The sequence below is a fragment of the Talaromyces proteolyticus genome (assembly GCF_021365285.1).
Source record: "Talaromyces proteolyticus strain PMI_201 chromosome Unknown BGW36scaffold_15, whole genome shotgun sequence".
Classification (NCBI taxonomy): Eukaryota; Fungi; Ascomycota; class Eurotiomycetes; order Eurotiales; family Trichocomaceae; genus Talaromyces; species Talaromyces proteolyticus.
In genome coordinates this window covers 314,877-330,403 of record NW_025764291.1, presented here as the reverse complement: position 1 = coordinate 330,403, position 15,527 = coordinate 314,877, and the positions used below count along the sequence as shown (strand labels likewise).

The 15,527-nt window shown below is 48.4% G+C and overlaps 7 protein-coding genes across 7 annotated transcripts; 4 read left to right on the top strand and 3 right to left on the bottom strand.

The window, feature by feature from the left end:
• The first annotated feature begins 19 nt into the window (after positions 1-19).
• Positions 20-2,850, top strand: BGW36DRAFT_330065 (putative multispanning membrane protein). The gene is made up of 5 exons (XM_046212811.1): positions 20-448; positions 505-1,874; positions 1,919-2,371; positions 2,427-2,647; positions 2,700-2,850. The coding sequence occupies exons 1-5, from the start codon at positions 364-366 to the stop codon at positions 2,716-2,718; spliced, it is 2,148 nt and encodes a 715-aa protein (XP_046065746.1). The 5' UTR covers positions 20-363; the 3' UTR covers positions 2,719-2,850.
• Positions 2,851-2,866: 16 nt separating this feature from the next.
• Positions 2,867-4,010, top strand: BGW36DRAFT_70575 (grpb/dephospho-CoA kinase). The gene has a single exon (XM_046222531.1). The coding sequence runs from the start codon at positions 3,125-3,127 to the stop codon at positions 3,719-3,721; it is 597 nt and encodes a 198-aa protein (XP_046065745.1). The 5' UTR covers positions 2,867-3,124; the 3' UTR covers positions 3,722-4,010.
• A 23-nt stretch (positions 4,011-4,033) lies between these two features.
• BGW36DRAFT_308082 (phosphopantothenoylcysteine decarboxylase) lies at positions 4,034-4,745 on the top strand (the record flags this gene model as incomplete). Its single annotated transcript, XM_046212303.1, has 2 exons — positions 4,034-4,127; positions 4,180-4,745. 2 exons carry the CDS (start codon positions 4,034-4,036, stop codon positions 4,743-4,745), a joined length of 660 nt encoding a protein of 219 aa, XP_046065744.1.
• Positions 4,746-5,144: 399 nt separating this feature from the next.
• BGW36DRAFT_433392 (uncharacterized protein) lies at positions 5,145-6,007 on the bottom strand (the record flags this gene model as incomplete). Its single annotated transcript, XM_046221268.1, has 2 exons — positions 5,145-5,780; positions 5,846-6,007. The coding sequence occupies 2 exons, from the start codon at positions 6,005-6,007 to the stop codon at positions 5,145-5,147; spliced, it is 798 nt and encodes a 265-aa protein (XP_046065743.1).
• Positions 6,008-6,977: 970 nt separating this feature from the next.
• BGW36DRAFT_365159 (DUF636 domain protein) lies at positions 6,978-7,516 on the bottom strand (the record flags this gene model as incomplete). Its single annotated transcript, XM_046214624.1, has 2 exons — positions 6,978-7,280; positions 7,367-7,516. 2 exons carry the CDS (start codon positions 7,514-7,516, stop codon positions 6,978-6,980), a joined length of 453 nt encoding a protein of 150 aa, XP_046065742.1.
• A 2,031-nt stretch (positions 7,517-9,547) lies between these two features.
• Positions 9,548-11,656, top strand: BGW36DRAFT_351647 (putative choline sulfatase; the record flags this gene model as incomplete). Its single annotated transcript, XM_046213362.1, has 2 exons — positions 9,548-10,243; positions 10,301-11,656. Exons 1-2 carry the CDS (start codon positions 9,833-9,835, stop codon positions 11,654-11,656), a joined length of 1,767 nt encoding a protein of 588 aa, XP_046065741.1. The 5' UTR covers positions 9,548-9,832.
• Positions 11,657-12,981: 1,325 nt separating this feature from the next.
• On the bottom strand, positions 12,982-14,064 carry BGW36DRAFT_401766 (Sialidase; the record flags this gene model as incomplete). The annotated part of the gene is made up of 1 exon (XM_046218783.1): positions 12,982-14,064. One exon carries the CDS (start codon positions 14,062-14,064, stop codon positions 12,982-12,984), a length of 1,083 nt encoding a protein of 360 aa, XP_046065740.1.
• Between the last annotated feature and the right edge of the window lie 1,463 nt (positions 14,065-15,527).

The following is a 15,527-nucleotide window of genomic DNA, read 5'->3' as shown; positions in this document are numbered from 1 at the left end:
GGCCTCCACCTCCCCTTGATTCTCATACAATTACAATCACGAAGGGCAGATCATCGGCCACCGTGGTATCGTTGCTCTGCTTCGACTGCAATTTCCTCGCGTCCTATACATGAGGTACTTTGTACCCGTTCCATTCGTTACCCAGCTTCTCATTCACGGCGGTGGTCCCCTTTTACAATACCCCGGTACAACCCTTTCCGGCGATCCGCTCGATAGCGTCCTGCTTTCAGGCTGCGTGTACACTACTCACAACAGGGGGAACATCACTAATCCTGACTCTTGCCTCGCCAGTCATATCAGCAGTGTATGCATACACTATAACCGAGGCTCCTGTTAGCTCAGGTCCTTATAGGGTCTTTGGAAATGGCCTTGACAGTGCAAGTTCGGAGCTGGTCCTTCACGATATGGGTTTTGCTCGTGTCAACATGCCAATCCTTCTATATTCCCGGTAAGTTGTATGCCTCAGATCCTTGACTTTCCTGGTATTGACGGACGTCTCGATAGGGTACTCCGTCATCAGTTATGAGGATAAAGAACCGATACCGCTGCTCGTAAACAAAGTGTTTTCGGATCGTACGCAATTACAATATGCCTATTTTGACCTTCCTTTCGTCTGTCCGCCTACAGGCCAGAGACATGGTGATTCTACATTTGGATCGGGACACAGCATTTCCTTGAACCTGGGTGAAATCCTCCGAGGCGATCGAATAATGACCTCCGACTTCGAATTAGTTATGGGCCAGGACGTCGGTTGTCGCACCCTCTGTACACGCGAGGTGAATCGCAAGGACGTCAAATGGGGCCGTCAGCTCATCAAAGATGGGTATGTGGTGGAATGGATTGTCGATAATCTTCCCGCAGCCACCAGTTTTGTTACAGTCGATCGCAGCCGAAAGTACTATTCTAGCGGATTTAAACTAGGATATCAGGACTACTTCCCCGCCGATGGATCATCACGGTTTTACATCCATAACCACTTCACCATCGTTATCCGATGGAGAAAGGCTCCAGGAAAGGCTGGTGACCAAGGAAAGAGTGTTATTGTCGGATTTGAGGTCTATCCAAAGAGCATTGGCCTTGAGAACCGTGAACAAGATGGATGCCCGACGGACGTGCGTGCTGAAAACTCGCATCTAGAACTGTTCATCGCCCCGAACAACACAAAATTGGAGCAATTATACACCGACTCATCATATCTCCCGCAACGAGGCGAAGATGCAGACGATGGCGCGACGATGGAAATCCCTTACACGTATTCCGTTTTCTTCCGCGAGGAAAAATCAGTCGAATGGGCTAACAGATGGGATTTATTCTTCACCGATCAGGTTGACAGCTCGATGACCCATTGGCTTGCGATTATTAATTCGCTGACAATATCGGGCGTCCTTGGCGTGACAGTCATTGTGATTTGGGGTCGAACAGTGCAGGGCGATACCAAGGGCCGCGGAGATGGCGTCATGGAGGAAGGCAAAGCTAAGACTCGTTCAGCGAGAAAGTCACAAGGAGCGGCGGAGGATGACTCAGGCGAAGGGCTTCTCGATCAACAGAGTAAAGGAGAAGCTGAGGCCGAGTCCCCATCTGATGACGAATTGGAGGATGTTTCAGGATGGAAACTACTTCATGCAGACGTTTTCCGTCTGCCGGTACATAGTGGTCTCCTGGCTCCTTTAGTAGGATCTGGTACACAGCTGCTCTTCGTGGCAGTGGGTCTTCTTATCCTCAGTAGTATCGGAATTCTAAACCCTAGCTTTCGAGGTGGCTTTGTCACTGTTGGATTCGGCCTGTTTGTCTTCGCGGGGCTTTTCTCCGGCTACTTTTCAGGTCGGCTTTACAAGACTCTCGGTGGCCAGCAATGGAAGAAGAATACGGTTCTTGTAGGTATTCCCACACTAGATTATGGACCATGCTAATGTTATAGACCGCTTCGCTGTTCCCTGGGTTGACGTTTTGTCTGATATTTGTTCTGAACTTGTTTGTCTGGGCGCAAGCTTCCAGCACCGCACTACCTTTCGGTACGCTTATCGGACTTGTTGCCCTGTGGCTACTGGTCCAAGTTCCATTGGTATATGCTGGCAGCTGGTTCGGATATGTACGCGGGGCGCCATGGCAGCATCCAACAAAGACAGCCGCGATTGCGCGGCAGATCCCCAAGCAGCCGTGGTATCTTCGTGGTGCCAATGGTATTCTGCTGAGTGGACTGATCCCATTTGCAGTCCTCTTCATTGAACTGCTATTTGTCTTCAAAAATCTTTGGCAGGACAAGAGCGGCTACTACTACGTGTTCGGCTTCTTGAGCGTAGTCAGCACTATATTAATTGTCACCGTGAGTGAGGTAACCATTATTACGACATATAGCCAACTATGTGCCGAGGTAAGATATCTCCTTTCTCTCCTCAATGATGTTTTGCTGCTAACTTGACTTTTAGAACTATCACTGGTGGTGGCGAAGCTTCCTCACTGGTGGCAGCAGCGCCTTTTGGATCTTTGCTTACTGTATTTGGTATTACATGTTCAAACTGCACATCACGGGAGTTGTCTCAAGTCTCCTGTTTTTTAGCTATAGCTTTCTCGCGTGCGCTGTCTATGGACTGCTCACTGGGACAGTCGGTTTCTTGACGGCGTACGCATTTATTAGAAGGATATACAGGTATGTTTCTTCTCTGCTGATATTTAATTCTTCGCGCTGACAAAAGTAATAGTGCTACCAAGATCGATTGATCCATAGCGGCCTTTTTACTCGTCACGCAGTACACGATATATATTTCATAATTGTTCCTAGTCTTTAGCATGGCGTTAATTTAAGGAATTTAATATCTTATATAATTATCTGATGCCCATTTGGGATTATTCAACCTACGCGATCGGTCTTGAAACGTAGCGCTGACAAGGCTCCATTAATAGCAACAAAATAGTGCGGGGAGTATTCCTTGCTGCACATATGACTCATTGGATTACTTCCTCCTCGTATTCACTACAGTGTCGAGTCGTCCTCCTATATATATTCTTCGGTCCCCGGGCATGACAATATTAATTATGGGTGTTGAACTACGGCACCGCAATTGTTAAGGCAGATTACGTTACTGCAAAAGAGCGCTTGATAGGTTTAAGATCGGAGTGACACTCAATGGCCTCTGCACAGGAGATCACGCTGGACACAAACTTCGACCCTTCGCGGCTCCAAGTTATCGCTACCCGCCCTAAAAAGACAGTTGAAATTGTAGAGTACGACGAAGAATGGCCTGCGCGCTTCAATATCATCTATAAAATGATCAGCAAGGCTCTGGGAGACCGCGCTCTTTCGATCAGGCATGTGGGATCTACAAGCGTGCCAGGACTGCCAGCCAAGGCTGTGATTGATGTGGACGTTGTTGTCCTTGATCCTCGAGCTGAGGAGAACTATGTACCGTACCTCGAGGCCGCCGGGTTTCAGTTTTTGCATCGTGAGCCCGCTTGGCATGAACACCGCTTTTTCGGATTGAAGGAGCCATATGCCAACATCCACGTGTTTGGTCAGGACAGCGTGGAGGTTGTCCGCCATCAAATCTTTCGTGAGTGGCTGTTGAACAATGCAGAAGATCGCGATGAATACGCACGCATTAAGCGACAGGCTGCCCAGGAGACTCGGGAGGCGGGAGAGGGTGTAATGGAGTACAACGAACGCAAGCAAGAAGAAATACGAAGGATTCTTCATCGAGCCTTTCGGGCTAATGGCTTAGAGTGACGGTCCTTGAGGGTGGTTTCTATATTGATTCGTGTACCCATCAACACCATGTCTCTTTTCTGCGGCTCGCGACTTTGGTTGAAAAATTTTGGTGATCAAATGGCCCGCATATAACACCAACTGCACGCAGTAGTTCAATAAATTGAGGTCTTGGAGAGAATCAATAATTGCTAGACAGGAAGACGTGTGTTGTTAGGTGACAGACGAACTTAAGCTACCTATAGGCTCGACCTGTGGAATAGTCACGTGACTGGCATCGTACATCCATCTATATGCAAATGATTAAGCATCTCTTCCGCAACATCACTCAACATGACTACATCAGCCAGCCACATTGCTCGCTCTCCAGCGACGGCTGTTTCCGCCGCAATCAATGATGGAAAAATGCATCTGCTGCTGGCCGCAAGTTCCGTCTCATTACCTCAAAAGTAGGAGAAGTTGGAGCTAATTTGGCGTAGGTGGTTCTGTGGCTACCATCAAACTACCCTTAATTATTTCCGCGTTTAAAAACCACCAAAACCTCTCAATCCGAGTCATTATCACTAAATCGGCAACCAACTTTCTTGCCGGCCAGTCTCCGGAGCAGCCTGCGGTTTCCACCTTGACGTCGCTTGCCAACGTGGATGGTGTGTATCTCGACAAAGACGAATGGATCGAGCCTTGGACAAGGAACTCGAGTATATTACACATAGAACTTCGCCGTTGGGCACACCTCCTTGCGATTGTCCCAATGTCCGCAAATCTTTTGGCCAAGATTACGGGCGGGCTGTGTGATGACCTGCTAAGCTGTGTCATTCGCGCGTGGGACACAAAACGTACGATTCTTGCGGCCCCTGCGATGAACCAGTTGATGTGGGAACACCCCATCACAGCAAAGCAATTGGCGATACTTGAAGATTGGAACTGGGTTGAGATACTGTCGCCACAGGTAAAAGCATTGGCATGTGGTGACGTTGGACAGGGAGGGATGTGTGATTGGAAACATATAGTCGAGGTGATTGAGCAAAGACTAGCAGAAATTTAGCTAGCGATGCGACAAGAACTGGGAGATATCAGAAGATACGAGAGTCAAGAGTTCTTTTCCTACGTCAGCACCTCCTGAGCAAAATGAGCCTCGAGGGGGTCATTCTACTTCTAATTTGACTTTATCATTATTGTTTCATTGCTTAAGATGTTCTGTCTATTCTTACTCTGTTCTATTGGAGCTTACATGGTGAGCAGGCTGACTAATATTAAAAGCCAGATAGAAATATGTATAGGAGCAGCTGAGTACCTGCTAGACAGGTCTGGAGGATGATTGTCCAGAGATGGCAAGCGAAACCAGGTTAAAGACCAACCTTTTGGCAAATTTAATAAGTTCAAATTCACATACAAGCCATGTGCCTAAGCCACTTGTAATCCATATTATAAAGCATCTAGAACTTTAACTTGAATCTCCAGCCTCAATTTTCAAAGCGAATGCGATAGCACAAATACCAGCTAAACCTCTTCTAGCCCTCCAAGCTTCAAGCCTATATCTAGCCATGTCCCTTTGTAGTTTTTCCGGACCAAATTCAACTACTGCCTTGAGAGGCAGTATCATCCTGACATACGCACACCCATCTCTGCAATCGTCCAAATAGGTCGACGCGCGGAGAATATTGCTACAATGAAGGGAAATGAATTGGTCATTAATCGCGACTATTTTGCCCACTTCTTCCTTATGTAAGTGGTTGAATTTTTGGATTCGGGGTGATATTAGCAACCACCCAAGACTGTAATATGCCACCGTGACTGCTGTGTCTGAATCTGGCAATAGGAAGGCGTTGGTACTTTTCACTTGCTGATGGTCGATGCCAAGAGCTTGTCCAATTGACTCAAGCTGGAAGACTATTTCCGACAGCGCTGATAATGTATCGGCGACGAAGTCTGTTGTATCTCCTCTATTTCGGTTACATGTGATAGCGGTGATATCCGTGATCAGATCAATTGTCTTATCAAAAACAGTTTTTTGTTTGCCTCTCCATGCAAGAGTTTTCCATGGTTTGGATGTAAATGACTTTCTGATAGAAGCGTAGAGCTGTATTTCATATTAGCTAATCCTGATTTTTCCCCAGTGTGAGAATGTAAAGAGATAAGACATACTACATGCAGCCTAAGCATGCTATACAGGTCATGAAGCTGGCTATCCTGCCAGATATGAGACTCCATGCTTTTCAAGAGGGTCTCAGCGCCATTGATGTGCTGGAAATAGGCATTGGTGGAAGTCGCGGAGATGATTTCGTAATATGCCAGCATAAGCGCCATTGATAAATCTTCAAGACAATAACATGTAGACTCTCTACATAATACTGCGTGATGGCTATGATTACGTAGCGACCGCCTAAGAAGAAGTCTCCCACGTAACGCCCTCAGACACAGCCCGTAATATTCTCGAGCTTTAACAGCGCAGGCTTTATCCTGAAAAAGTGTTGCGTAAAGAGCTAGTGAGGCAGATAGGACGGATAGTCTATGCTCTCTATACGATTCGTGGGATATCATAGAGACTAGTCTACGCATCCAGCCAGTGGGCTGTTTGGTTTGGTTGACAGCGGATTTGCTGAAGAAGGATATGAAGGTGGCTGCGAGTTGGGTTCTCATTAGGATGGGGCTAGATTGCGAAAGATCTAATGTTGTCGTATGATGCTGTTTGATTAGAACACTGCTGCTTCCCTGTGGGAAGGTTTCCGGTCTTTTAAGATGTTGAGGATATTCTTGAAGCTGTCTTGAGGGACGGGTTTGAGATTCCTGGCCTGAGTGACTCAGGAATATATTGCCCCGCGTAGGCCCAGAGCAACGTCGCTTTATGCGAGAGCATTGTGAACATGACGGCAGTTGTTCATCGCACTATAATTCACCTTAGATTCACTATCTTATACATAGATTCACTGACCGTGCGAAGGGTTAACCGCATTGGCCGACGGAAGGAATGAAACCAACCTTGATCCTACGTTTTCGACACTCTGCACAGCCTTTGCTCATACCGGGATATCGGGTCATTCTAACACAATGCTAGAAGAATAATAAGGGTGAAAGTTACGTTGATGTTCGGAATGAAATGATGTGCCAATTATGTGTACTTTGTATTTGTAGATCGTGTCTAACCCAATCAAGTACTTATCGCGAGTGGATTAATAATGCCGAAGTATACAACCGTCCAATCAGGTAGTTAGCTGTGTCATCGTCTACATCAGTTGATGAAGGAAATGCACTGAAGGTAGAGTCCAACATCGAGAATCTATTTCATTGCATCACACTTCTTCGTTCCGTCAAATTCCGGAATCCACTTTGCCCGTCTTTTGCAGAAAAATTCTTGCTCTGGAGCCCACCCCCCATCGCCAGTGCTTTGCAGCTGATGTCTATCCATTGTTCCAGTGGTAACAATGACTGCGTCTGCTAGCATTGGGTCAGAATCATTGGTGATGAACAGATGGGAGCCACAGTTTCCGCAAAACGATCGTTTGACTGTGTGTTTAGAATCGGTCTGGCCGTCGAGATAGGTTCTTAACAGAGCGCCTTCACTGTTGTGGATTTGAAGTTGCTATATCTAGTATCAGTATATGTGTGGGAATGCTGGATATGTAGAGGATAGTGGCCTTAATAATAAAACACGTGAGTTAAACGTACATTCTTTTTATAAAAGTTGTTCGCCATAAACGCAGACCCGGTCGACCGGCGACAATTATCGCAATGGCAAATCACTCTGGTGATGGGAGGCCCCGAGACATCATAACGAATTTTGCCACAGAGACAGTTCCCAGAGATGGTGAGAGACATTGTTGTCGGCAAGTATACCGCGCTGGCTGAGCTGTTGATGTTTGGTCTGAGATGAGAACGACGATGCATAGAGTAGAAAGATAAAGTTGATAAAGATATATTATTTATAGCCAAAACTACGGGTGAACCAAATACACAATAGCGCAAAGAGCAATTTTGACTGATTTGATGATTGATTCTCACCTCTGTAGCTAGCTTCACCCTTGATTGTGAGCTGCTTTCGGAACGTTTGGATGTACTCTCATATATAATACAGATAACTTACGTTTCATAAAGCGAATATTCAAGTTTCGGCCAGGTAGTTTCATAATCAACAAGAGTTAAGAGTCGACTGGTATTAGAATGAATTTACACTGCCAACACGGTTGACTTGTACCCGAACGACACTGATAGTCCGGGCGGAGTATAATGACGTCAGTAGTAGACTGAATCTTCAAATTATTCTTCGTATTCTTGTTGTAGTGTTAGCAAGTTTGTGTGTCGAGTCTGACAAACGCACTCATTGCATCGAGAATCTGGGTTGGTCTCTTTGTCGGCTCTCCACTATTATTCAAGTGCCGACCAATGATGAGACAAATATTGGCATGCAAAGTCGGACCGGAAGCAGATGTCCTTTCCAGTAGTGGCTGCTGGCACTGCAAGTCTGTCACCAACACTGTCTGGCTAGTGAGTAGGTGCTGAGCAGAGCCACGTCGAAAGCTCACATTGATTCATCAACTTGTCCCTGAGATGGGAAAGCCGGCAAGACAGGAGTGCGGGAGATTAATATGACGCGGTGCGTCGCAATCATCGGTTTGCATCCCTGAATGCTTTGATCCTACACCCTGAATCGACTGACGAGGAAACAAAACGGCTAATCAATCAGGCCGGACATGATGACACAGTCGCGGGACGCGCAATGGCGTCGCGGCGTCGTCGACATGACTAGCAGTTGGGCATTAATAATACCGGCATTGACACCGACAATATGAAACAAGAGAGCACCGACCGCCTTTTCGCAGGACATCAACAGTGACAATCAATCATCCATCAATGATCATACTCAACGACGTAGCATTGGGGGTGATCGACAGAGAGCAGTTGATACTAATTGATAGTGATGTTTCAGGGCTGGTCAAAGAAAGCATGTCGCCAAGCAAGGCCGGTATGTCGCGTCAGCGAGATCCGGCGGCGATACCGGGGTCGGGGTAGTATCATGTCTGTACCACGCAGTAACTAGTACTAGGTAGTACGATCGATAGATGATGGCAATAGTCGCATAGCTGCAATAGCTGAGTCGGTGATGATACAACTAAAGAATAATGATGATGATGATGACAATATAATGACAATGACAGTGACAGGAATAAAGATGATGCTGATAAATCAAGGAGAAGAAGAGCAGCACCTTCCACATGTATTGAATTATGACTAAGAATGCAACGAGACTGCAAGGGGCAAGTGGTAGTGAGGGGGGGCTCCACAGCGGCTGGCCAATCGGCGGGCGTGGGAGTGGCGTGCGATCGGCCGGCAATCAGCTCAGCGGCCAGCCTGTGCTGTGAATGGCCGGGCAGCCGCGGCGCCTATCAACCTATATTACAATGTGATTATATTGAGAATATTATGCAGTGGTTGTATAAGACAAGACGAGCATTGTCGTCGGCATGGAAAGGAGAGGGAGGATGGGATGGGGTGTGAATATGATTCCTTGATGAGGACAGGATGGGTGCATGTGACCAGCTTCCTGAAGCTGCTGTCCTTATCCTTATCGGGGATCTTTTTGCTCCACCGGGAAGGCGAGTCCGCTCGTCTACTGTACTGTACATTGTACACTGTACACTATGTAAGATGGTATGTACTAAACTATACCATTGCAGACAGTCCTCGAGCATGTAAAACACAGTGCTGGAATGTAATATGTGCCTGTGTAGTACGTGTGTATGTACTTGTACTGTTACTTGATTGCGCTTGTTATCCCCGCAATCGCATCATCGCCCCGGGAAATTAGTAAATCACGGTTGCGTGTTCGCCGATCTGCCACGACCCGGCAGCATGGATGGTCTCAATACATGTATGATTGTGTGATTGTATGACTATTACTGTTCAATGGTGGCAGCCTTGGACGTGCGGGAGCTTACCCGCCGCTCCTTTCCTGCTGGCCCCGCCGATGCCGTATCTTTTTTTCTGGATAGATATAAGAGTCGCCGCCCGCTCTTCCTTCCTCCTTCCCCCTCCTTCTCTTCTTCGTCCTCTACTGACCTGTCTTCGCCCTCTCTCTGCAGCTGCACACCCGCCCGCAAATAACCTCCAGGCTAGGGCACTGCCAGTGAATTAAACATGGCGGCCAAGAAGCCCAACATCCTGTACATCATGGCCGACCAGATGGCCGCGCCGCTGCTGTCCTTCCACGACCCGGCCTCGCGCATCAAGACGCCCAACCTGCAGCGCTTAGCCGACGAGGGCGTCACCTTCGACAACGCCTACTGCAACTCGCCACTGTGCGCCCCCTCGCGCTTTGTCATGGTGACGGGCCAGCTGCCCTCCAAGATTGGCGCCTACGACAATGCCGCCGATTTGCCTGCCGACATCCCCACATACGCACACTACCTTCGTCGCGAGGGCTACCACACGGCCCTGGCTGGCAAGATGCACTTCTGCGGCCCCGACCAGCTGCACGGCTACGAGCAGCGCTTGACCAGTGACATCTACCCGGGGGACTATGGCTGGTCCGTCAATTGGGATGAGCCGGTACGTGAAAGAAAGAAAGAAAATAGAGAAAGGAACCATACACTGATGCTCTTGCAGGACGTCCGCCCCGACTACTACCACAACATGTCGTCCGTCTTGGACGCCGGCCCCGTCGTGCGCACCAACCAGCTGGACTACGACGAGGAGGTCGTTTACAAGTCCACCCAGTACCTATACGACCACGTCCGCCATCGCGGCGACCAGCCCTTCTGCTTGACCGTTTCTATGACACACCCGCACGACCCCTATGCCATGACTAAGGAGTTTTGGGACATGTACGAGGATGTCGACATCCCGCTGCCCAAGACTGCCGCCTTGCCGCATCATCAGCAGGACCCGCACTCGCAGCGCGTGTTGAAGTGCATCGATCTGTGGGGCAAAGAGATGCCGGAAGACCGTATCAAGGCCGCCCGTCGTGCTTATTATGCCGCCTGCACCTATGTCGACACCAACGTTGGCAAGCTTTTGAAGGCCCTCGACAATTGCGGCCTGACGGACGATACAATCATTGTCTTCACTGGGGACCACGGTGACATGCTCGGCGAACGGGGTCTCTGGTACAAGATGGTCTGGTACGAAAACTCGGCTCGTGTGCCCTTCATTGTCCATGCACCCAAACGGTTTGCCGCCAAAAGAGTCAAGGAGAACGTATCCACTATGGACATTCTGCCTACATTTGCGGGCCTGGTGGGAGCCCAGCTAGAACCCAGTCTGCCCATGGACGGAGTTTCGCTAGTGCCTTATTTGACTGGCGGAGAAGGAGCCAAGACCGACACGGTCTTTGGTGAGTATATGGCTGAGGGTACTCTGACCCCGGTGATTATGATCCGTCGTGGCAAATGGAAGTTTATCTACTCCTTGCTGGACCCGCCAATGCTGTACGACCTCGAAGCAGATCCATTGGAAACGACCAACCTCGTCGCAGGCCTTCCATTCCCCAGTCAAGACAAGAGTGCTACCATCAAGGCAACTGTGTCTCCTGGGAATGGCATTATCGGTGCACCAACTCCTGAAGAAACCCCGGCGGCTGTCACCTTTGTGAGCACGGAAAAGTCATTCTTTCCCAAGATTCCAGCACAGGCGGTCGTTCCTACCCCGCCTCGCACACCGAGTCCCTTATCGGCCGTGGATCTTCCTCCAAAAAGGGATCCGACAGCTTTGCTGGCACACTTTGTAGAGGAGGTACAGGCTCGGTGGAACTTGAAGGTAATCCACGAGGATGTTATCCGCTCACAGCGTCGTCGGCGTCTTGTATACTCTGCTCTTATCAAGGGGGTGCCGACGATTTGGGACTATGAGCCACGAGTTGACCCAAGCACTCAGTATGTACGCAACCAGAGCAAGGGGGCATTGGATGATGTCGAGTTTCTCTCTCGGTGGCCACGAGTTGCGCATTTTGGACAGGCGAAGTAGTCTGCCCATATTCTCACTTTGACTTTTGCATTTCCATTTTTTCATCTTGAAAGTGCGGTGACATATGACTTACGATTTTCTTTTCTTTTTATTCATCTTTGCTACTTAGCGAGAAGTTCTATACCCTGATTTGTGATTTCTTCTTCTCGCGAATCAGAGCGCTGCATTGGATATAGCCGTTGCATAGAATTGTGGTGGACCTTCTGCACAAAACACCTACACCTACACATACTCCTGTGTTCCGTGGTCTTGATGTTCTTATACATAGCGGAACACCTGAAAATAAAGACATTCACATATTGCTTACTAGGTCTATGTAATGGGTAAGTTGGTCCAGACGAACTCCTCCGACCTCGGCATGTCAAATGTCAGTATGGGCACGACCTGCTTTGCGAAAAGCCTTGTCCATTTCCCGTTGTTTGGCCCTGTATTCTTTCCATAATGATTGTTGGTGTTATTATCGTATCAAATTGACAAACCAGTGAATAGTTAAAATAGCTTGTAATGAAATTGATTTCTTCTTAACGCCGCCGCACGTGCTCTATATCCTATTTGGAACTCCAAGTAGCAATCGAACTTTCGTACTATCAGTAATACCCGCAGCAGGTTTATAGCAGTATACCAAGCTCAATAACTGCGTTGGGGCTCCAATTTTTTCTTGCTGTGTCCACAGAGCGCGGTTCGCCTACACTTGCGGGCCTTATCACACTAAGAATTGATGTTATATATCTATCAATTGGTACATACACATTATTATTATTATTATTATCATCATCATCATCATCATCAAAGCAGATGACGAACAAGCAACCTGGTTAGGACTAGTCAGGGGTGCGAAATAGGGTTGCAGCTGGCCTCGGCCCCCCGTCAAGCCTAGCGTGCCCTAATGCGAAACAGCCTATGGGAGTCAGCAGACATCCTGGCGATGACACAGGGTAACATAGACACATCATATGTGGGCTGGCACATACAAGGCCACTACCGGGGAGCCGGGGAGCAGGAATAAGAAGAAGAAGAATAGTAATACTAAATCTCGGGTCAGCCGAGTACTAGTCATGATTCTAAATCAGATTGCGAGATGCAGCTTAAAAATTGTTTATAATTCACACGAAACGCGTCATGTTTCAGAAAACTATGTACAAGGAATAGAAAATGGGGCACAGATGGTGCCAATTCCCTAATGCAAAGGAATGCTCAGCAGAATTGGTGGATGTGCTAGATGTCGCGGGAGACGTGGATGTGCTTGATGTCGTGGAAGAAGTTGATGTAGTGCTCGTAGAAGTCGCACTACTGCTGCTCGAAACAGAAGATGGGGTAGAAGGTGGTCAAGAGAGAGTAATCTTTTGCGCCTTTGACCCCGAGTGGTCAATCATACCGAAAAGGCTGGAGCTATCGAGCGTCAAGAGACCACCCCAGTTGCTGACGGCTTGGGAATAGGTCAACTTGTTTCCCCAGGTAGCGCCGCCATCGCCGCTGGTTACGATCTTGCCGGCCTCGTTCTGTTGGTCCGAGCTGGAAAGGTCTTCGTCGGTCTGGAAGCTGGCGACAAGGGTGCCCCCGACGTTGACGACCTGAGGTGCTTGCGCATTGAAGCCATTAGGTGGGGCGTACACGGTTTGCCGGTTACCCCATGTCTTACCACCGTCCGAGCTGGTGACTGAGTGGATGGCGAAGTTGCCACCTGCAGGGACGGATTCGAAAACCGCGATCAGGTTGCTGCCGCTGACCGGGGTAACGCCAAGCATGCCATCACGAGTGTTGGTTGTTTCAGCGCCAGAAATAACCGTAGCGGAGCTCCAGGTAGCGCCACCATCGGTGGATGTCCGCAGGAGACTGTCCTGGTCGATGGCCGAGTTCTCTCGAGAATAGTAGAGTTGAAGCGTGGTGTTGTCTTCAGCCATACGGAGGAACGGTTCCCAGTTACCGTTAGTTGGGCCGGGGTCCGACGCCGGCGTGCTCAGGTATGTCCAGGTCTTGCCGCCATCGTCGGAGTAGCATATCGTGATACGGAAGTAGCTGTACCCAATTTTGCTGGTCCCGTCATGGTTCCTCATCGCTACCAAGATTCGTCCGGACGGAAGCTGGTAAGGATAACCGTTGTCAAGGTCATGAGTGGAAGCATCGGCCGAGGCTACAGTGCCAATTTGATTCCAGGTATTGCCACCGTCTGTCGAATGCACAACAGTGATGACCTTGTTACCGCCCGTGCTTGCGGTGTAAGTGCCGAGAATAGATCCATCTTGCAAAAAGTTGGCGCGAGGGTAGGTACCGCCGCCCATGTTAATCTGGCCGCCGGAAAGGCTTGCTGCCGTAGCCACACGCTTGTCAAGGGGCAGGGGGGATGCCAATGACGATGTAAACAAAAGAGCTGCGGCAGAAAGCCGGGCGAGGAGCCCGAAGCCTACCATATCGATGACCGAGGAGTGAAGTTAGATGTGTATTGGAGATGAAAGTCAACAAAGAATGTAGATTGCTTGTGCAATGATGAAGATAACAAAAGTATAAGAAAGTTAAAAGAACGAAGTATTCAGAGTATTCAGAGAGTTGCCGTCGGTTGATGTAGCCGAGAAAATGTATATCTTTACCAGAAAGCGAATCCAGGGTCTATATAAACAACATTTGAAAATTTCGTAAGCTCTTTAAATATAATTAGAACACGGCGCGATTTGTCTGGACCCACGACCTGTGTCTCCACAGACTGTGCGTATTAGCCACAAACATGCGTATCACTATACGCTCTGATGGGGCCAAAGGCACATCACCAACAGCTAGTCATGCACAGGCCATGTCAGGATGAGAACAGCAGAGACGATCGATTCCACACGAGTAAGCAAGGCGGCCAGTGATCAAGCTTGTGGACGATGTCACGTAGCCTGGAGAAGGTTAATTTCACGCTGGCCTTAGGCCCCCAAAAGGAAAAGGCTAAGGCTAGGAAGCAGCCGAGAATAAACAAAGCACAGAGCAGTATTAACAACAAGAATGATCGCAGAAATACGAAGAATTGAATTTTCTGCTTGCATGTCGCGTGGTCGTTGGGCTGATATGACGATCTACGTCATACAGCGGAGAGACCTTCATTGCTCTGCCCAATCAGGCTGCTTGCTTTTCCGTGCTCCATCCAACAGCTGAACGTATCCAACTCAACTGAGTCGTTATGCTAATTACTAATTTCGCATGATTTGCTAGCAGCATTAATAATAACAATAATAAACCCGACACCCAGAATAAAGAGAGACGTGACGTGGTTTGCCCGCTAGGACCCGAAAAAATGGTGTATGCTGACCCCGGTTCATTCCCAAATAGGGAAAAAGCAGACAAAATGTTACGGTCGCCTTCGCTTCATCGGTGGGTCATTGGCCAGCAACAAAGTGAGTGCTAACATTTGAAATACTAAGCAATGCAGCACTGCTCCGGGCTTGCGTGTATATTCTATTTTTGTGTAGTATCACCGTCACTAGTGTTTGGCGCGTTATACATGCAATCGTCCACACTCCAACATTTCTCTACTAGCCATGTATGCAGCACAATGCGAACAATGGTACCAAGACTGGAGAGATACTCCTCATAACCGAGTGCACTACTACTTGCAAGCCACTTGCAACCCTAGTAGACAGATAAAGTGATAACACCAGCGGTCTCGACCGTTAAAACAGGCATCTAGTGCGGTACTAATGCAGTGACGGCTTTTCCTCTGCGCTTTGTAAACGTCAATTCCCCGACAAATTCGAGCGACAGCGATATTTATGTTACTTTGATTCGTAATTGCCGTAATTGTACCAGCAACGGCTGCTTTTATAAGGGCTCTGGCAGATACAACTAGCGAATAGTGTCTGGCCTTGGTGTAACAAGTTTGTCTACAGCTAGGAATTGT